Source organism: Eubalaena glacialis, chromosome 11 (genome assembly GCF_028564815.1).
Source record: "Eubalaena glacialis isolate mEubGla1 chromosome 11, mEubGla1.1.hap2.+ XY, whole genome shotgun sequence".
In the NCBI taxonomy this organism is placed as follows: Eukaryota; Metazoa; Chordata; class Mammalia; order Artiodactyla; family Balaenidae; genus Eubalaena; species Eubalaena glacialis.
Genome location: NC_083726.1, coordinates 46941642 through 46964750, shown reverse-complemented (window position 1 = coordinate 46964750; position 23109 = coordinate 46941642). Strand labels below are relative to the sequence as shown.

General features: G+C 40.1%; 1 protein-coding gene across 1 annotated transcript in view; it reads left to right on the top strand.

The window, feature by feature from the left end:
- Nucleotides 1–17385: 17385 nt before the first annotated feature.
- RAB21 (RAB21, member RAS oncogene family) overlaps nt 17386–23109 on the top strand; it is a 30222-nt gene continuing 24498 nt past the window's right edge. Inside the window, exon 1 of the mRNA XM_061205066.1 lies at nt 17386–17807. Within this exon, the coding sequence (XP_061061049.1) occupies nt 17655–17807 (153 nt within the window). The 5' untranslated portion in view covers nt 17386–17654. The remainder of the gene's footprint in view (nt 17808–23109) is intronic.

Here is a 23109-nt window from a genome sequence, read left to right as displayed (position 1 = left end):
TATATATATATATGAATTTTTTTGGCTGGGAAATATATGTGGTTACACATAATAAGATTACTGCTAATCACAAAGAACTCTCAAGTTCTAGATAGAGGAAAAGAAACACATTCAAGAGAGCAAAAAGACCGAATTTTGTAAATTAAAAAGGCTCCCAGAATTCCAGGGCAGGCTGAATTGATAGAAAAGACACATGCACAATCTGGTAAAATTCCTGAACTCTAAAGAACAAATATTATTTGCTACCATTTAGAAAGAACAAGCTGCTGAAAAAAAGAATCACCTTTGCATTGGACTCCTTATCTGTAACACTAGTAGCTTCAAGGCAGTAGATTAGCATCTTTAGAGAGAGAAAAGGCAAGATTCTTTACCTAGCTATGATACAATTAAGCTGTCAAGTGAAAGAACGATCTTTGAGAATGTGCAATAACTCAGAGAGTAGATCATTCCCATGCCTCATCTAGAAAAATATTAAAGAAAAGACAACAAATTAATGTGCACAAATGCTTCAAAATAGAAACAGAGTGAGCGATACACATTGCTATGTATATGCACAGCTACATGTAAATAGATAAGGATAGATTGGGCATGTGTAAAGTAAACTTGTAATAGAAATAGAAAAACTTGAAAGGAAACTCTAAGAACCTAGAAGTAAAAATATGAAACTCTCAAAATCTAAGAGGGTTAGTGGAAGAAGAGAGGAATTAAAAACTTCTAAGACCCCATGGACAGAGGGAAGAAGGAGGAGAGTGAAATTATTCTTAAGACCTTAACATATTGGTAAAGAGAAGTAGAGGAGAAACAGAGAACCAATTTAGCTCCACTGCTAAGATGGAACCTCTGAGATCTCTACTGAATGACCCATTTATTCAGTGAGGTGTGTTCACTCTGTCTGATGGGCACTAGAACGATCCCAAGTCTTGTGTGAGCTGTAGGAATTTTCTTGCATCACAGCTCCTCTGTAAATATTCCCTCCTCAGCAGTTGTTCTTTGCCCCACCTCATGGAGTTTTACCTTTCCCACACAAGACTGGAATTTAGTCTGAGAGAATCAAGAAGGGACATCTGTGAAAAAATTCTGGAGTTCTTTTTCTAGTACCTTTCTCTCCTATTCACTGTCCCACAAATGTTAGCTGTCTTGGCATCCCTGAACTTTAATCTCTATCTTCTCATCTTAATAAGACTTTCCTGCACTGTGATGAAAATTGTCCTTAGGGAGAAAGCCAGGGCATTCCTAGTGCTCACCTACTTCATTTCCCTTTGCTGAAAGATCACAGTCCTGTGCCGCCTGTTATCCAGTTGTTTCATATTTCCCCCCCTACTTTTTTTATCCCTACTTTTCTAGTTGTTTACAGTTAGGGGAAGGGGAGTCCCAGAGCAGCAGAAAGCTAACCTTGACTTAATAATCAGACTCTTTGTAACAGTCCCTCTGTTCTTAAAACTTAACAGTTACAACATCTGAAAATGGTTGATGAAATTTCCTTTGCTCCTAAATGTGGAAAAAGCACATGAGGATGGAAGCAGTAAAGACGCTATTAATGCTGTCAAGTCCATGGTTTACGGCAAGGTGTTTTTTAATGAAAACCACTCTGGGGGCTATTATAGGTATATATAGGTACATAAAGAAGACAAATCTTGTTAATTTCTTTTTCTACAGAGCATCCTAAGGGATCCCACTGGGGAAGAGAAGAATAGCTTCACCTCCTTCTTAATCAATCATAATAACTAATGTAGCTCATAAAAAATCTGTGCCTTTGAGAGTTTTTTGTTTGCCTGTGTAGAGGTGACAACAAATAACATACTCGTTATCAGTAAATGGTTTTCAATTATTCATTGATTTAACAAAATATTTTAAAATGCCTACAGTGTGCCAGGCACTACAGTAGACACTGGGCATACAAAGATAAATAAGAAACCGTCTCTGATGTCAGGGGGCTTATGAGATAGTGTGTAGACAAACTCCTGAACATTTAATTATGGTTCATTATATAACCACAAAAATGAGAATGTATACAGGGCATCACAGGGGCACAGAGAAGAGATACCTAATCCAGTGTAGAGGGGAGTGGTTAATAAAGTCAAATGCAGCAGAGAAGGCCAGACAGTTAATTGAGAAATGTCTACGGGATTTTGCAATATGGAGATCATTGTCAATTATACCCAAGGAGTGCTATAGAAGCAGCTGGAGTGGTTTGAGTACTGAAAAAGTGGAGACAATACATGAAGACATCTTACTGAAAATGTGGATTTGAAATAGAAGACTCGTTTAAAGATAGAAAGGCAATATACTGTGAGATTAATATCTGGAGCCATACTGCTTGCATTTGGAAGCAGGCTCTAATTTTCTTTGTGTAATCTTGGTCAAGTTACTTAACCTCTCCGTACCTTGGTTTTTCTTCTCTGTACATTGAGTATAATACTAATAGTAGCCACCTCATAGCATTGTTATTGGGATTAAATTAGTTAGTAAGTGTAAATAGAAGTCTGGTACATAGAAAGTACTGAATAATTGTAGCCATTCCCATTATTATTAAGTAGGAGTGTTGGAAGTTGAGGAAGAACATAGCCGTTGAGCTAGTTTTTAGTGATCTAGAAGGCAAAGTCATTTACTGAGAGTACCTGTTGTAGGTTTCATTAGAACCAGGAATGCCAATTAAAAGACAGAGATTGTCAGACTAGATTTTTCTTAAAAAGCAAGACTTAACTATTCACTCTATAAGAAACCCATAGACATAGATTAAAAGTAGAAGGATGGAAAAAGATATACCATGCAAACACTAATTAAAAGAATTTTGTAAGAGCTATATTAATATCAGACACAGTAGACTTCAAAGCAAGGAATAATATCAAGAATAAAGAGGGATATTACATAATAACAAAGAGGTCAATTCTTCAAGAAGACATAACAGTCCTAAATGCGTATGCACCTAACAACAGAGCTTCTAAATACATGAAACAAAAACTGATAGAACTGAAAGGAGAATTAGACAAATCCACAACTGGAGTTGGAGATTTCAACATAGAAGTAGTAGACAGAAAATCAATAAAGATAGAGAAGATCAAAATAACCCTACCAATTCACTTGACCGAGTTGACATTTATTAAAAACTTGACCCAGCAATAGCAGAATACACATTCCTTTCAAATACACATAGAATGTTCACTGTTGACCAGATTCTTGGTCATGAGACAGATTTAAACAAATTTAAGGAATAAAATCGTACAAAGTATGTTCTGAAACCATAATAGTTAAGTTTATAAATCAGTAGCAGAAAGATATATGGCAAATCCTCAAATATTTGGAAATTAAATGACATTTATAAATAACTGTATCCATTTTCTATTGCTGCTATAACAAATTATCACAATTTTATTGGCTTAAAATGAAACAAATTCATTATCTTACAGTTCTATAGGTTAAGACATCCAACATAGGTCTCACTGGGCTAAAATCAAGGTGCTGAAAGGGCTATATCCTTTCTAGAGGATCTAGGGAAGAGTGTGCTTCTTTGCTTTTTCTGGCTTCCAGAGGCCACCTGCATTCCCTAGTTCATGATTCCCTTCCTACATCTTCAGAGTTGGTAATGGTGGATCACATCACCCTGACCTTGTTTTTGTCATCACATCCTTTCTGTTTCCTGCTTGCACTTTTAAGGATTGTTGTGGTTACATTGGGCCCCCCTGGATAATCCAGGATAATCTCACTATTTTAAGGTCAGATGATTAGCAACCTTAATTCCATAGGCAACCTTGATTCCCCTTTGTCATGTAACCTAACATATTCACAGGTTCCTGGAATTAGGATATAGACATTTTGGGGTTGAAGAGAGGGAGAAGAGGGACATAATTGTGCCTTCCACAATGACCCATGGGTCAAAGAAGAAATCCCAAGGGAAACGAAAAAATACATATAGATATATATTTTTTAACAGAATGAAAATGAAAATATTCAGTGTTAAAATTTATGGATGCAGCTATTATAAACACTTAAATAGAAAAGAATAAATATCTCAAACCAGTAATCTAAGCTTCTACCATAAGAAGCTGGAGAAAAATAGAGCACATTAAACCCAAGCCAGCAAAAGGCAGGAAATAACAAAGATAAGAACTCAGTGAAGTTAAGAACTGAAAAATAATTGAGAAAATCAATGAAATCAAAGCTGATTCTTAGAAAAATAAATAAATAAAATTGATAAATTTCTTGCCAGACTGACCAAGAAAAAAACACAGAGAATATATAATAACCAATATCAGGGATAAAAGAGGAGAAATCACTATTTATGCACAGAGACTAAAAGGATAATAAGGAGATACTATGAACAATTTAAATTAAGACCAGAAGTAGACTGAGGAAAGTTTGTAATAGTGATAAAAGGGGGTGGGAGGAAGCTGAAGCCAGAAAAGTAAAAGAACTGACAGGTAGCCCAAGAACGAAGTTGATGACTATGATTCTGTATTGATGCACATAATCTAGGTGGCTCAGAATAACTTTCCAGAAGTTTACTTGAAGGTTAGTGTTCTGTGATGATGCAGTAGAAATATAAGGATATAAGAGAATCAAGAATGCTGGTAAGAGAGAGTTTAGATGCTCAGTAAGGAGTCCAAACATAGTGAAGGAGGAGAGTGGGGATATGAGGGAGCTAGAAGTAGGGGGGATAGAGAGACCAAGAGAAAGCTGATAGATGCACTGGGAAATGGAGGTGAATTTTCTGCATTACAGCTCCTCTGTAAATGTTCCTTCCTCAGCATTGTTCTTTGCCCTGCCTCATGGAATTCCACCCTTCACACACAAGACTGGAATTTCATCAAAAAGATTCAAGAGAGAGACATCTATGCAAATGGAGGTTGGGAGTTGGTGACAGATGGAAGTCCAAGGAATTGGAGGTTTGTACAAAGGCAAAAAAACCTTACTGAAAATAAAGGCCTAAGAGAGCTGGTATTTGGGAGGTTTGGTCAATTTTTTTGTATCTCCCATGTTCCAGGCATTATTCTGGACACAGGATCTAATGGAGAGCAAGGCAGACAGATCTTTACTACCATAGAGCCTACAGCTTTAGTACTGATAAATAAATAGGTAATTGTAATATTCAATGATACATGCTATGAAGTATTTAGAAAGTTGTATAGAGGAATGGTAAGATTTTAAATGAGACCATACAAGGCAGGAATGAATAGCCAAAGAAGAAAACACGCAAGCAAATGGTACTGAGTGCTATAATCCTCAGTATTTATGTGTACTACTTACAAATTTCCCATTAGACCATCCACAGCTATCCAAAAGCTCTCCATTCTCAACATCACAAATCTCCCATTAGAACCCTCAACCAAATTATTTCACCAGGGCAAAACAATTTTTCTAAGAGGCTTTTCCGTCTTCACACTGATGTATTTCTCAAGAAGATGGAAAAGGACAGTCATTCAGACCTAGTTTAAGGGGACAAATCTCTTCGGAATTTCCAGTTCCATTTAACTACTGACATCTAGTTTTAAAAAGTGAGACTGACTCAAACTGCTTGCTACCTTTCTAAACGGAACTTTTTAGTAGGGTACTTTGGTACACACTGCTGGTACACAATTCTATTGCCAAGTATGTCAAACGTACACTTGCATCTGATACAACCTCATGCTCTGGTTATTTTAAAATACACGTACAATTTATAAATAGTAATATAAAATGCACATTACATTTAAACTCTTTGGCTTCTTTGTTTGCCTTCCCTTTTTAACTCTTGAGGTTGTATATTTTTAGTATAAATTGGTAAGTTCTGAGAATCTGCAAGTTTGGCTTAAATTCCTTCTTTGACAAGAATATGTAAAGTTTCTTGAGACACTTTTTTTTTTTTATACAGTAAGATACATGTTTAATAAAGATTAGGTACAGGGTATTAAAAGACATCTAACAAGTCTTGGGCTGGGAATAGGAGGGAAAGCTCCAGGTTGGTTTCTTTTCTTTTTTTTTTTTTTAAACATCTTTATTGGAGTATAATTGTTTTACAATGGTGTGTTAGTTTCTGCTTTATAACTAAGTGAATCAGCTATACTTATACATATATCCCCATATCTCCTCCCTCTTGCATCTCCCTCCCACCCTCCCTATCCCACCCCTCTAGGTGGTCACAAAGCACCGAGCTGATCTCCCTGTGTTATGCGGCTGCTTCCCACTAGCTATCTATTTTACATTTGGTAGTGTATATATGTCCATGCCGCTCTCTCACTTTGTCCCAGTTTACCCTTCCCCCTCCCCGTGTCCTCAAGTCCGTTCTCTACATCTGAGTATTTATTCCTGTCTTGAGACACTTTTAGTTAACATTGACGCCTTAAGGATAAATGGCTCCCCTCCCTAGCCTATATGTCCCTTGGAATATTCTTGTTTTCTACAACTCAGAAGAAAATCTACCTCTAAGTCATAGTCTTGAATGTACTCTGGCCAACCTGGTAAATTTCATCGAGCTGCTTGTGCCCCTTTGTGGCCAGTGCTTACAATTACAGCTCGGTTTTGTTTGCCAGGGAGAAGCATTTGAATTGCTGCTTCACATGCATGAACAGTGGCCTCTAAAAGCTACAAAGAACCACAGGGAGATGAGATCAGAACCAACCGGAAGCTAGGGGCACATGGGCTGCACAGGAGAGAGTAGGTGAGCAAGGACCAGATTCTGATTGAAAGGAGAAGGAATTGTGGATGCTGGGATGGCCACTACACCTTATTGTAATTGTTTCTGTGTTGCCTCCCACACTAGAATATGAGCTCCGTGAAGGCAGAAATATCTTGCCTGGCATTCAACAAAGGTTGCTGAACAACTGAGCAAATAAAGGAACGAATGGGTTTAGTTCACAGAAGTTTCACAGTAGATGATAGCTATTTTTCTTTCTATTGTTAATTATTCTTATTAGATGCTTAAGATGGAAAATGCTTTGATGATTTTATTTAACAAAGCCCCCTATGTCCAAGAGCATTGCTCAAACCTCAGTATTTTATAGGCTTAGCTTTATTTATTCACTTGTTTTTAATTAATAAATATGAACTGAGCACTACATTCCAGGATCTGGAGATACAAAAATGTGACAGACACAGTTCTAGCCCCCAGTGGAAAGTACATCAGACTATTATATTGAAAATCCCTGTCTTGCTGCCAAGCACCAAATTTCAGCTCCCTTTGCTCTGGCAGCTGCAGGAATAATATCTTTAGTTTTGTTTCCTCTATTTCCTTTATCTCTCTTATTGTATCCCTGTTTTTTCCTCCACTTTATCTCCTAATACTCAATATATTATTTTTCAAATGATTGCATATTATAGTATATTAACCCCAAACTTTCTTTTTAAGTTTTTTTTTATAAGTTTATTTATTTTATTTATTTATTTTTGGCTGTGTTGGGTCTTCGTTGCTGCTCGCGGGCTTTCTCTAGCTGCGGCAAGCGGGGGTTACTCTTCGTTGCGGTGCACAGGCTTCTCATTGTGGTGGCCTCTCTTGTTGTAGAGCATGGGCTCTAGGTGCACAGGCTTCAGTAGTGGTGGCACGTGGGCTCAGTAGATGTGGCTCACGGGCTCTAGAGCGCAGGCTCAGTAGTTGTGGCGCACGGGCTCAGCTGCTCCGCGGCATGTAGGATCCTCCCGGACCAGGGCTCGAACCCATGTCTCCTGCACTGGCAGGCATATTCCCAACCACTGCGCCACCAGGGAAGCCCAAACCCAAACTTTCTGTATTTGTAGAAAAGCTATACAGAACCAATGCATCTATAGTAGAATTTTCTATTGATATAAGTAGGTATAGTGGTATTTTTGAATTCCTTTTTTGTCCCTAAGGAGAAACCTAATTAGAATAAGAATGTATTCCCTGTAACAGTTGCTAAAGGAAGGAATGTTCATGGAGGATTATAAATGCCTTGGGGATACAAGATGATTCTACATGAAGAAATGGAGCTGAGAAAACACTTAAATGACTGTTTAAAAGATAAACATAGATAATAGTGGCAAAGTTGGAAATAGCTTCCTGAGCTCTTGAGTTTCTCATTCTTTTACTACTTGTTCAGCCATGCTTTCTGTTGGCCTCAATAATATAATACACCTAGGGGATTTATAATTATGATGGGCTGCAAAAGTATACATACTTTATTAGGCTAAAGCAGGGTTTCTCAACCTTGGCATTTTGATATTTGGGGCAGGATAATTCTTCTTTGGGGCGGGGAGGGGAGTTGTCCTGTGCGTTATTATAGAATGTTTAGCCTCATTTCTAGCCTCTTCCCACTAAATGCCAGTACCTAAAATGTTACCAGATGTTGCCAAATGTCCCCTGGAGAGCATAATTACCTCTGGTTGAGAACCACTGAACTAAATCAACTATTTTCAGTTAGTTCCTAAGCATTACAAGTTTAATTCAACCCCTACCTATTAAAACTGTTAAACCAAGATCTCTAATGACTACATTGTAGCTAAACCAGTAGGCACTCACAGGTCCTTATTTAACTTGATTTCTCCAAAGCATTTCATGATTCTTTCTTTTTTAAGACATTCTCTTCTCCTTAACATTGACTTCTCCTAGTTTTCCCTTTACTTCTTTGGGTAGCCCTTGCAGTTCCTCTTTCTTTGCCCATCCCTTGAAAGTCAGTACTTTCAGGGTTCTGTCCTAGGCCCTGGGGCGGCTTACTTTTACACACTTTCTCTGTGTAATCTCATCCACTCGTGTGGAGTCGACTTCCCTGTCTATGTTGATGACTCTCTCATCCTTGCCTCAAGCCCAGATCTCTCTCCTATGCTGTCAGCCCATATAGCCAGGTATAAATACTAGGTATTTCTATTTGGGAATGTCTCAGGGCTTCAAAATAAAATTGCCCCAAACCAAAAGAACAGAACCAATTTTTTTTTCTTCTACTGTGTTTCTTATTTCAGTGAAAGGCATCACCATTTACCAGTTGCCTAAGCCAGAAATGCAGGGCTCCAATTCCTCTCTCTCGCTTTACTTAACCATGTCTCCTAAATCAGTGCTTTACAAACTTTAGTGTGAATAAGAATCACAAGGAGGTTTTGTTAAAACTCAGATTCCTGGATCCTGCCCCCATTCTGATTTAAGGGGGAGGGTGAGAGTGGGGACTGAAAATCTGCATTTCTAACAAGCTTCCAGCTGGTGCTGGTGGTCTGCAGACCACACTTTGTGTCACACTGTCCTAAAGGACTTCTCACTGTTTTTATGATAAAGCCCCAAATTTTTAGCATGACTTTCAAGGTTCTACATGATTTCATTTACTTCCTTACATTCATTTCTCACCATGCTCATCTCATTCCTGTTGCTTGTTTAATGGCATGCTGTGTCCTGAAATCTGGATGTTTATCTCTTTGCTTGGCTGATTGCTACTCTTCCTCCAATGTTTAGATCATTTATTTATTCTATAGAAGGTACATGATCTTTGTCCACAAACAAGAAATTTAATTTTGCTAAAACTGAACTTATTTGACTTCTACTAGGTAATAGAAACTAAATCTCAATGTGGGTAATCTTAGTCAATTCAGAGTGTCCTTCACATCTTGCCCAGGTCGTATCAGTATTTGACCTACTATTACCGAATCGGTTGACCGTACCCACACCGGGGTCCTAGCCTGGGCTGAGACCCATTGTCTTGGCTTCTTTTTCTGCTCAGATTTGTACAGCCAATAAAGAAATTGATGCTGAGACTGGAACCGAACAAGCTTTATTCAATAGCCAAAGAATGGAGAAGCAGGAACTTCATTCGCAAATCAACTTCTCTACCCGATTTGGGCAGAGACACCATATATATAGGAGGGTTGAGGTAAAAGGGAGGGAATTGGAAAGAGAGGGAGAAATATTCATAACTTATCCAAGAACAGGGGTGTGATTTGGACCCGAAGCTGATGCAACACTCCTTTTCAGTCCTTGTATGGGCTTTTCTGGTTGCTGTCATGACAATTGTCAACTGTCATGGTGCTGGTGGGTGTGTCATTTAGCATGCTAATGTATTACAGTGAGCGTATAATGAGGCTCAAGGTCTACTGGAAGTCAAATCTTCTGATATCTTAGGCATACTTGGTTCTAACCAGTTCTTATTTTTCTCTTTGCAACTTCCTCCTGAAATTTAGATAAGAGTAATTGGTTTCCATTCAAGGGAGGGGCAGGGGTACGATTCTGGGGCAACAAACTTGGTAACACTATGAAATTTGGAGATGCTGGGCATCGGGGTCTCAGTTATCATCATCCAAACATGCTGGCATCTGTCATCTCTTGCATTCTCATAGCCACTTGGCCCTCAAGTACTGCTGTGTCCTCCTTGTCTTAGCCACAAAATCTCTTCAAGTAGGGTGACCAAGAGTTCTGGTTTGTCCAGGAATGAGGGGTTTCCCAGGATGTGGGACTCTCAGTGCTCAAATCAGGACAGTCTTAGGCAAACTGGGATGATAGATCACCCTATCTCCAAGTCCAACTCTATCAGTTTTCCTCTGTAGCTTGTAGAAACATTTGAAGACTCTCTTAATGCTGGCATTGAGGAAGCTCTGTAAGTTTATTTCAGGCTTTCTCTCTAGACACTCGATGCAGCCACCGCTACTCTATAGCTCCATGCCCATCTTAGATACAGGTGAACTTTACAAAGCTTGTTACCTTCTCAGGCTTTGTTGAGGAAGAGAGAAATTTGTTTCCTTCGGTCATGGATTCCCCAAAACTATCTGGGATGCTATCATTATGAATATATTGGGCTGCAAATAACAGATAATCATACTACAGTGGATTATATAAATTAGGTATTTGTGGATTAGGATGTCTATTCAAGACTATTTCTAGGGGTTTCCCTGGTGGCACAGTGGTTAAGAATCCTCCTACCAATGCAGTGGACATGGGTTCGAGCCCTGGTCCGGGAAGATGCCACATGCTGCAGAGCAACTAAGCCTGTGTGCCACGACTACTGAAGCCCGTGTGCCTAGAGCCCGTGTTCCACAGCAAGAGAAGCCACCGCAATGAGAAGCCTGTGCACCACAACGAAGAGTAGCCCCCGCTTGACGCAACTAGAGAAAGCCCGTGCACAGCAACGAAGACCCAACACAGCTAAAACTAAATAAAATTAAAAATTAATTAAAAAAAAAAGACTACTTCTAACTTACTGCTCTGCCATTTTTAGTACATGATTTTGATCCTCAGAGTTGTAATATAACCCATAACTCAAAGACTATTAATTCGAGTGTTTCTCTTCTTATCTCTGTAGTAGAGGAAGACAAGGCAGAAGGGGTTGGAATGTTGGAGAAACATCAGTATCTGCCGCAGGAATACTCACCAATGTCTAACTCCCTTGCTTTTCCTCTAACTCTCCTTGACTAATACTTATTAATCAAGCAGTGACTCTGATTGCTTATACATTCTATTTAAAAAAAACAACAACAACAATTTTAAATACCAGTGGCTTGGGCTTCTAAAAATAAAAATGTAAAAATTAAAATCTTTGTTGTACTGTGTTCTGCTGTCCCTATCTTTCCTTGGTACATAGGAAGCCTCATGGCTTATGGAAATACTAGGGGGAAATTCCCATAGGTTAAAATATCAAGATATTATCCTACCTCAATCCATGCAACAAATGTTTATTGAGTGACCATTATATGCTGGGCACAGTGCTAGGCCCTGGAGACTCAATGGTATTCCAGTCATCAAGGTATCTGTTCTCATGGAGCTTATAAACATGGAAACAAATAAATGTTAGTAGTATGACAAAAGTATTGAAACTGAGCAGGACCCTGTGGGGCCCTCCTGGGTACAAATCCTTTCCGTGTCCCCTGTTTCTTGTTTGCAGGAAAAAGGCTTCAGTCTCCTACACCTTCCTTGAGTTCCAAAGAGCATATTCAAACAGTTACTAATCAGGGAAGTGAGAGAATGCAGAAGCAAGGGAGGAGCAGTCAAGAAAAAATAATGCAGCATGGGGCGAGGTCCTGGTTCTTCCTCAAGGGATATATATAACAATATCTTTGAGTTCTTCTGCAGGAACTAAGGCCCCCATCCAGGTGGAGGATGGCAACTTCAGGCTGAGGACAAGATTCCTAGAGCACCCCCCTGTTACCTCACCACCAACCAATCAGAAGAAACTCACACACCCTGCAGCCCTCACCCCAAATTTTGCCTATAAAAACTTCCCTGAAATTGGAGAGTTTGGGGTTTTTTTAGTGTGAGCCACCCATTCTCCTTGCTTGGCCCTGCAATACACCTTTCTCTGCTCCAAACAAGAGCCGAGAGGCAAGTAAGGACTAGGCCTATAAGACGATCAGAATGGAAGCATGTAAGACAGGAGCATAATGATAGGAAGAGAAGGTGGTATGAGATGAAGGTGGAAAGTCAGGCAACATCCTGATTATGTAGGGACTTTATAGGTCATGGTAAGGAATTTGAGTTTGTTTATTTTAAAAATTACTCTGGCAGCTGTTTGAAGAATAGATTGCAGTGGGTAATAGGGCAAAAGTAGAGGCAGGGAGACATGTTAGAAGCCTATTGTCGTAGCCTAAGAAAAAGTTGATTGTGGGTTGGACTAGGGTGGTAGAGATGGAGAACTGATAGATTCAAGATCTGTTTTAGAGGTACAGTTGACTAGATATGGTAGTGGATTGGATGTGAAGAGTAAGAGAAAACAAAAAGATATCAGCTAGGTTTTAGCTCTAGCAAATAGATGTATAATAGAACTCTTTACCAAGACAGGAAAAACCAGGGGAGGAACAACTTTTGGAGAGAAATTGAGGGATCCATTTTAAACTATCGTGTTTGATATGTCTATTTGACATTTGAGTGATGATGTTAAATGGGAGTTGCCTATACATATCTGGTGCACAGGGGAGTGATCAGGAGTGAAAGATGTACATTTAGGAGTAATGAATATGTAACAGATATTTCATGCCAAAGGACTGGGTGTGATCACTTAGAGAGAGAGTTTTATTGGAGACAACTGAGTCTGGAAGCCCACTAACATTTAGAGGTTGGGAACAGGTGGAGAAGCAAGCAAAGAGATGGAAAAGAAGCAGCCAATAAAGTAGGGGAAGACTGGAAGATTGTGATGACCCAGAAGCCAAGGGAGGCACACATGCGACAAAAGAGAGAGTGGCCAGCTGAGTCAAATCTGCCCAAATACTGAGAAAATTGAAGATAAAGGAATGTGTCCATTTGATCTGATTTATCTTGTGGAACAGCTGGGTTAGTTGCTATTCCTATGTGGTTCCATAGCTCCTTGTACCTGCCCTATAGACCATTTACCATACTTTATTGTAACTTTTAATTATTTGTGGTGCCCATTAGATTATAAATTCCATAAGGGCAGAAGTCATGTCTGACAGGATTACATTTGTAGTATAGTATCTGACACATAGTAAATGCTAAATAAATACTTGTTCAATGATGAATGAATGAACAAAGAATGAATGAAACAAGGATGTACAAAAGGCCATCGACAGTCACCCTTCCTCCCAAATGAACAAATAAGCATTACCTGACTCTTCAATACTGGATAGTTCATCAAAATTCAACAATTGAGAGCCCCAGGTAGTCACACTAGAGACCATGAGGTTGGTCTTAATCCACAATATAGTATAAGAACAGGGAGAGAAAGAAGGGGCCATTAAAAAAACTAGGACTTACAGACTTTAAAAGTAGTCCATAAACCCAAACTGATAACCACCATAAAACTGGTGGGATGATTCTTCCCCTCTTACAGAAGCTATTAGAGCTACACATTACCTTTCTGTGGCAACTTTTCCCATATGATACTGTGCTACACATTCATGGTTAAGTAGATTTCACCTGTATAATTATGCTTGGGGTTTGGGGGGGTTTTTGGGTGGGTGGGAGAGGAAGGCAGGAAGACGATTGTTTTTGGTGAAAAGGAGCTATATGCTTTGGAATTTGCACCCTACCATGCCTCAGCCCTCACCAATCAGGAATCTATTTTGAGTTATCTACTGACTGAGTCCTCACATTTTTGTAGCTCCCATCTATGAAGGAACTAGAGTTCCAGTTTTTTGTGGCATCTTCTATCAAGTTTATACAGACCAATCACAGTTGACTCCAAAACTGATCTAAGTTCTTATGAGCACACAAGCTATCCCAGAATTAGCCTGAATTTCTTTCAATGCATAGACTAATATAAGCCACTTGTGTAGCTCCAGTATACTTATGTATTAGTTTCCTATGGCTTCTGTAACAAATTATCACAAACTTAGTGGCATAAAACAACATATATTTAGTCTCTTCCAGTTCTGGAGTTCAGGAGTCCAAAATCAGTTTCACTAGGTTGAAATGATTGTGTTGGCAGGGCTGTACTCCCTCCAGAGACTCTGGGGGGAAATCTATTCATCTCTTTTAGCTTCTGGTGGCTGTCAGCTTTCCTTGGCTTGTGGCTGCATCACTCTAATCTCTGTCTCCATGGTCACATTGCCTTCTCTTGTGTGTGTGTAGCATCTCCTTCTGCTTTCCTCTTATAAGGATATGTGTGATTGCCTTTGGGCCCACCCAGATAATCCAAAAAAATTTCTCCATCTCAAGATCCTAAATGTAATCACATCTGAAAAGACCCATTTTCCAAATAAGGTAACATTTACAGGCACAAGGTATTCAAATCTGATGTCTTTGAGGGGCCATTACCAATCTGCCACAACTTACATCTATATTTACCCACTCTGTGCTCAAAATCATGCCAAACTGATTTATTATAATCTGTGAACATTTGCAACACATTCCTTAAATCCCAGTGTAAGCTAAACCTGGAAAATTATTTTAACTTTAAACTTACTTTATTTTACAATAAAAAATTTTGCATTGTTTTTCAGTGATAAATACAAAGTACTGCATGCAGATTCTAAGATGATCAAGCTATTAAATGATCTGGGATCCATATCATTTGAACAGTGGTTGAGAGCATTGGCTATATTGAAAAGAGAAGGGAAGAAAAAAGAAGGCTTAAAGGAAGATCATACAGCTTTCTTCATATGTATAAAGATGTTTCACAAAGAATAGAGATTAGATACATGTTGTGTAGGTTGAATGAGGAACAATTAATTGCAGGCAGAGAGAGGCAAATTTCAATCCAATATTAAGAATTCAGAATGGATAATGGAAAGGGCCTCCTTCAAAATGAAGTTTCTTCCTTATTCTGGAAGAATTCATGAATATGCAAAGACCCTGAGAGGACGAATGCAGAGAGAAGTAGAGGATATTTTTTTTAAAAAACATAAGGTCTCTTTAATGGATGATTCTAAATAAATTGAAGTGGTATTATCCTTCTCCAATCCATTTTTCAAATTACAGCCAGAGCGATCTTTTAAAAGTCAAATCTGATTATATCAGCCCCTTTAATTAAAACCCTTCGTTTGCTGAAAGGTCCTTTCAGTATTGATTCCTGGTTTCCATGCCAGTCTCATCTGAAGCTCTCCGTGTTCTTCTCGCACTTGTTTCTCATCTTCAGATGCTCCTTCCTACCTCAAGGCTGTAGGACATGCTATTCTCTCTGCTGGCAAAGCTCTCCTTCCTTCTTGCCTAGGTTACTCCTACCCAAATGTAGCATTGGGCATATCAAAGGTAGCATACCAGGAGCTTTCCCTAGTATGCTAAACCAGTTGGGTCCCCATGTACATTTGCAAAATACCCTGAACTGCTTTATCAAGATGAAAGCATTCTATCATATAATGGCCGTGTCTGTCTTTCCTGCTAAAGAGTAAGTTCTTGATGACAAAGACATTGTATCTTTTTTTTTAACGTCTTTATTGGAGTATAATTGCTTTACAATGTTGTGTTAGTTTCTGCTGTATAACAAAGTGAATGAGCTATACATATACATATATCCCCATATCCCCTCCCTCTTGCGTCTCCCTCCCACCCTCCCTATCCCACCGCTCTAGGTGGTCACAAAGCACCGAGCTGATCTCCCTGTGCTATGCAGCTGCTTCCCACTAGCTATCTATTTTACATTTGGTAGTGTATATATGTCCATGCCACTCTCTCACTTAGTCCCAGCTTCCCCTTCCCCTTCCCATGTCCTCAAGTCCATTCTCTATGTCTGCGTCTTTATTCCTGTCCTGCCCCTAGGTTCTTCAGAACTTTTTTTTTTTAGATTCCATATATATGTGTTATCATACGGTATTTGTTTTTCTCTTTCTGACTTACTTCACTCTGTATGACAGACTCTAGGTCCATCCATCTCACTACAAATAACTCAATTTCGTTTCATGTATGGCTGAGTAATATTCCATTGTATATAGGTGCCACATCTTCTTTATCCATTCATCTGTCAATGGACACTTAGGTTGCTTCCTTGTCCTGGCTATTGTAAATAGTGCTGCAGTGAAAGACATTGTATCTTGTTCAGCACAGTGCCTGGCACGTGGTGGGCACCTTCAAATATTTGTTGAATGAATGAATGGACTATCTGGCTTGACATGGAAAAGGAGTCTCATGAGAAAGAATATGTTTACCTAACTGACACCATATTTCTAGTTGCAAACTTTTAGAAACACTAGTATGGTTTCTTGGAAGAGTGCATTTCATGAAAGAAAGGGGAGGCAGATGAGGAAATATAAGTGATCATCAAACAAGCCAGGTCTGTCAAGGTGGAGTCAATATGGAAGGTCAGAAGTTTAATGGTGGGGGAGCGGGAAGCTTCATGGAAGACAAAAACTGGGAAACCAAGGCATAATGGCTTAAGATGTATTGTTTACTCATTCATTCCCAAATATTTATAGAATGCCTCTTATGTGCCTGGCACTTGGAGTCAGAAAGTCAAAGCACGTCTCACCTAGTTCTTGTCCTTAACAAATCTACAGCCTAATAAGGAAAGACAAATATTCAGCAAAGTAATTTCCACGAAGCGTGGTAAGCGCCGCTAGACTAGGTATACCAGTGTTATGAAATACCTAACTTGGGTGGGGAGAGTGATGGAAGGACAGAGGGAGAAGGATGGGTGGTCAGGGAAGCCTTTCCTGTTTAAGCTGAGACCTGAAAGATGAGGAGGAGTCCAGGTGGTCTGGGGAACTGAAAGAAGTTCAATACCTAGGATTTGGGATCCCCCAGAGAAACACTGTCAAGATACTGAAAGACACCTTGGCAGGTTTGGTTTACGGGGACCCCGGATGGGAGAGGTCATTAGCCTTGTGGACATCCCCTGGGCAAGAACGAGAACATTCTGCACTTCAATATTCCACCTGAGCTGGGTTTGCCTCTAATTATTCATTCCTTATTCCCGCAGGTTCCCACCAACTGCAGAGTGGTGGTGGCCCGCAGACGGCCTAGCTCCGCGGGAGACGGCCCAGACGAGATGCCCTCGCGTCCAGCTCGCCCCCGGGAGGAGGCGCAGAAGCCCCGCCCACGTCCAGGCACGTTCTCCTGGGCCGAGTCCCAGGGGCCGCGGCGGTCATGTGACCCGAAGTGTGACGTAGGAGGAAGGAGACGCCATTAGAGGGAGGCGGAGAGGGAGTGCTGTTCGCCTTTCCTCGGGTGCCTGACGTGGTGGCTGGGGCCCTTCATTCTCGGACTTTCCCTCGGCCTTTCCAGGCCTCGCCCGGAGGCGGGAGTGGAGACGGCGCCCGGGGTTAGCAGCTCCGGTGCGGAGGGGCTGCTCGGGCCGCGGCTGTGAAGGCGCTGCGGCGGCTGTGGAGAGCTCGGCGCGGCTCTAGGGCTCCGGCGGCGGGGACGCGACGGGATGGCTGCGGCCGGCGGCGGCGGCGGGGCGGCGGCCGGGCGAGCCTACTCGTTCAAGGTGGTGCTGCTGGGGGAAGGCTGCGTGGGAAAGACGTCGCTGGTGCTGCGCTACTGCGAGAACAAGTTCAACGACAAGCACATCACCACTCTGCAGGTGCGGGCCCCGGGGAGCGGGAGGTGGCGCCTCGGGGCCCCTACTCCTCCGGGGCTCTGAGGACTTTGCTGCCACCGTCGTCTGGGTCTGGGCTCTCAGATCTCAGGCCTGTCACCTCCGCGTTCGGATTGCCTTTCCGAATTCGCCCTGGGAACACGCGTTGTCGGGGCAGCCCGGAGACGTAAGGACAGGCTGTTGGGAGGGGAGTGGAAGGGCCCTGAAAAGTCCCCAGTGTGGCTGCGCGTGTCGTGGAATCCCCATCGGTGGGCTAGTGTTTCCCCTTTGATTTGCTTCCGCTTGGGCCCTAGGTGCCTTCACCCTACAGTCAGTCAACCGAGCGTCAGCCCTTTTTCTTTCTTTCGGAATTAGGAATTTAGCTGCGGGTTTGATTTTGCTAACTAGGTGATTTGTAACTTCAGCGCTTACTGATGACTAAGTGTTTGTGCAAGTTCCATTTTGTCCTGTCTTCGAGTAACGTGCTGATTGGCAAGACATCCCTCTCCGGAGGGTTTTTGAAATGACCGCTTGCCCGAGTGGGTTACGCAGTTCCATTGCTGCCTGCGTGGGTCTGACTTGTGGGTCACATATTCGGCGATGTGGGTCGACCCATATTCACATGGAAACGTCATGTGAATACTGGCCAACAGTTGGTCCTCAAACTAACAGCTTAGCTGCTGCTGCTATTTATTTTCTTTGCTTGTAATGTAGGGCCGGCTTTCATCTGCAGGTAACGTGATTGTTAGTCAGAAAAGTGTTAAAATGTAATCATTAATTGGGCGTGAAGTCAGGCCTTTGAGGTCGTTGGAGTCTCCCCCGCTTCCAAAGAAATCAGTTTTCACGTATTAGAAGAAGAATATCCAGCGAATCTGCCTTGATCAATTCAGTCAGAGGCAGTCAAGTCTAATGAATTTTTGAGCCTGATTGTGTAGGTTCATATCACACCTCCATCCGTTTAAACTAGCTGTGTGATCTTGGACAAGTTAATTAACCTGTCTGTGCCTAAGTTTCTTCATCTGTTAAAATGGCCATAATAATAGTATCTAGTTCATTGGGTTGTCAGGACAAATATACATAAAAGCACTTACGAGCTGGTGCAGTGTAAGCTCTCCATCTTTATTATTATTACCCCAAATTGCACAATAGATCTTAATTAGTGATTGTGTAGTGTGTAAGTACATGGACACTATTTAATAGAATGCACAGTCTCCTAATTGTTGTGACATTTGATGTTTGATGCTATTATTAAACCACTGAGTCTAGAATTTACAAAGATGCTCTGGTTCTGATTCCATGTTCTATTTTTACACCTCTGTTTTTACTCCTATATAAAGCATACTATCTGAAAAGGTGAATGTCAGGAACCTGCATTTTTCCCCTACAGTCTTATACAAGGTCACAACACAATTTTGATAATTACAGTTGAGTGTTATTAGTGAGATCAAGGAAATTCTTAGGGTAAATACCTATGCTCAGTTGGAAATTTAGAAATTCATTTAGGTAAAGTAATAACAATAGCTAACATTTAGTGAGTTCTTACTGAGTATTTTACTTTTTTTCTATCTTTTAGTTCCTATGACAGCCTTTGAGGTGGATAGTTTTATTAGCCTCATTTTACAGGTGATGAACAGGCATGGTTGAGTTGAGTAATTTCCTGGTTATCTTACTGCCACAAGTCTTGGTGCCCAAGCTGAAATTTGAATCTAGTTATGACTTCAGATTTTGAGCAATAAGTCACACTATCTCTGGATATTGGTAAACCACCCCTTAGTGGTTTCTTTTGTGCTACAGACCTTAGAGAAAAGAGAAGACCATTGTAATTGAGCTCTTAATTTTTTTAAAGATAATTTAACCCTTCAACCGAAAAATTACACTTTCATTATACATTCCAAAAACATCCTCGAAGCTAAAAGCTGGCTAAAGATTTTAAATATCTGAGAGGAAACCACTGAAATCTACTGATACATAGGAGAGAATGAAGTTATGGTAGATCTCTAGTATCAAAAGCATAGCATGTAACTGTCATCACAAACGATATCTGGATTATGTTCCAGAATTGAGGATTTTGCTGCGTACCAATGTATGGAAACAGCATTATATTCAATCTCCTTCTCTTAGATATCAGTTCATTTCATCTTTTTAAATAATGTTTTCAGAGAAATTTGACTTCCATGAGACCTATAAGACACAGTCTTGTATGCCTTTCATTTCCAGATGGAGAGGAGCTAATGCATCATAAGATATGAGGGGAAGAGTTTCCCTTTTTTCTTGTCGACGGAACTACCTACTACCTATCTTTGTAAAATATTTTATGCTTTGCAAAGTACACTCTCATGCATTCCTATTTTAAAGACTGAGAGGAACCCAAGATAATTTATGGTTCACTAATTCAGTCTTTTGTTTAATATTTCAGTCAAGTGATTGTCTACTTTAGTCTGAACATCTTGGAGGTGAGATGAACCGTTATAGAAGGTGGAAAACTCTATGTCCTGAGGTGGCACATTTCATTTTTGGACAGGTCTACTTTCCAATTCATTTTTCTGTGTCTAGAGACAAAATCTCTTTCCCTGCTCTCTGAATCTTAGTCACACATGGCGTCCCTTCTGATAGTTGAAGATGGCTATTACGTCCCCTTGAGTCTTGTCTTCTTTTGGGTAAACAGCTCTGGTTCCTTTTAGTGGATCTCCTATAACATTGTTCTAAATCATATCACTATTTTGACATCTTTTCTAGACACTCACTAATCATTGTTCACTTTTCTTAAAATATGATGCCTTGAGCTGTAGAAATGATTCCAAGTGTGGTTTAAACTGTGCAAAGAAGTGCAGGCTATCACCTCCCCTGTGGAGAATCCTTTTCTAATACTGAAGCATTACAGAAAAGATTATTTGAGCTTTTGGGCAGCTGTCCCGTTGATTAATATTGGGCCTGCTGTCTTAGACTTATTTGCTGAAAAAAAGAGACGGAGGGAGGGAGGGAGGGAGGAAAGAAGAAAGAAAGACTTTACATTTGTTCATTTTCTTTTGATTTTGTAGTTAAATCTTTTTTTCCCTAATGAATTTGATCCATTAAAGTTGGCTTTGATAAACTTGCTCCAGTGGTTAGTGTCTGTTAATATCCTTTTGAATTTTGATTTTGTAATTCAAGAAACATTGATGGAGCTCCTGTGGGTCAGCCACTAGGTTGGGTCCTGGACATGCAAAGAAAAATAAGGCATGGTCTCTACTGCTGCATTAGCTACTCATTTTAACTTTGTCATCTGAGGATTTGGTAAGAATGTCTTCAGTGTTATCATCAGTCATTAACAGACTCTGAAAGAAAGGGGAGAGAGAGGGCCAAGTACAAAGCTCTTCACAAGTCTCACTATAGTCCAGTGACACGTGACCAGAGGTATATTTCTCTTTAAATATGCAGAATCTTAGGGTGGGACTTTTTCCAGACCATGCACAGGCCACAGTCCTCTTTCCTCTTGACTGAGAAACAGTTATGAATGGAGTGTTATACATATTAATGGTAATGGAAACAGGAAACAAGACTGACTGCTGTGGGCTACTACTACCTAGTGGACAAGAAGCCTTTAATGAAAATGGCTACTCCAGCGTTACAAATCTCCTAACGTTTTTTGCCCTAGCTACATCAGTCTTGCCCATAGGGGATATCATGAGATACTTTGTCAAATGCTTGCAGAAGAACAAGATACATTGTTTTTTCTGCATTAGGAGGCCATATGATGTAGTAAAAAGGGACAGGACTTTGAAGTTAGTTTGAGTTTTTGGCTCCTGCTTTTTAGCCATCATGATTTTGGCAGATTATTTTACTGTTTGTAGCTGGCTCTTTATCCATGAAATGGGAGACTCTCACTCATAGGATTTTTATGTGGATTAGAGAGCCATAGTATTTAAACCTCCTGGCACAGTGTTTGTTTAAGGAATGTCTGCTGTTGGATGAATAGTTGGTGCTCAATTTGTGTTGGTTTCTTTCATAGTAACCCAGTCAAAAAGGTAATGGGGTTAATTTGACATGAATTATTTTGAGAATGCATGTGGTCTGAGGGACTGCTACATTTTATATTTTTATGCATACATATGTATTTGTTTGTTATCCATTCTAGAGTTTTGTCTGGGATTGACATTTATGGAAAATCACTTCTTTTTTGAAAATTGTGACACTTGCTATGCTTTGGTGTTTTAGTACTGCTCCCTTTTTGCAGACCTCCTCCTAGGTTACTGATAATTATGAAGTAATGTTGTAGGTGAGCTCTCCGAGAACTCAAGATCCTTTACCTTGCTTACAAAGAAAACTTGATCTTGTATAGAGTCCTCAAAGCTTTCTTATGTGATTTTCTCATTGGTTTGGGGTTATGTTAAACTTGACAGAGACAAGAAAGACAGTTGGAGTGAGGGGCTTACTGCTCTTTCTCTAGAATTAGCTGCTGAACCTAAGCAGTCAAATTCAAGAATTTATTTCATACCTGTTACATGTCAAACATTGTGCCAACGGGGGAATATAAAGATGAGTAAGGTACTTTAACCAGCTGTTAGCTTTCTTCTTTATTCTTAAATGCTTGTGCCATTTTGATTGTCTTTGGTTTATCTCTCTATATTTGTGCTCCTGGGTAATCACTTCCTTTTCTTTAGCTGAATCCTCTTTTTCCTCTTATTGTAAGATTATGCACTCTAATTTAAATGTCTTCTATCACTTTCAACTAGTGTCCTGTGTAAAAGTAACATTCTTTATAATCAGAACCATAAATCATCTTCCCTTTTAGAATTCTAACTGGAGTTCCACCTATCTGCCTCCTGAAGTCTAGGGTAGGTGCCTGTCATTGATTAGCAAAGCAGTGCTGTAAAGTTGGCTGGGAATACAGATAGTATGCTAACAGTTTGGCAAATGAGGAAACTGAGACTTGGATTAGATTTCTGAGGTCCCACATATAGTAATGGTGTACCATTTTTTCTTAAGCTAGGTCAACTACTTTTTTTTTCTTCCATACACCTTAACCTCCTGAGAAACACTTGGCATTCAGGTTCTAGCAGCTGGTTTTATACTTGGTGTCACAGTCCTTTGGTCTAGGAATCTTAATTTCCTTATTTGTAAGATTAATGTTTTGAATGTCTGAAGTATCTTCTAAGTAGTTCTTGAAGCCACTTTATTGTTGATTCAGCCAGTTTGTTTACAATATCTTTATAAAATACAGTAGTTGAAATCTTTCCCTTTTCCCTTAGTACTTTACTAGAGTATGTGGGCTATAGAAGGGTGGATGATTTTTTTTTTTAAGAAGAGTTTTTCTGAATTATGGCTTTGA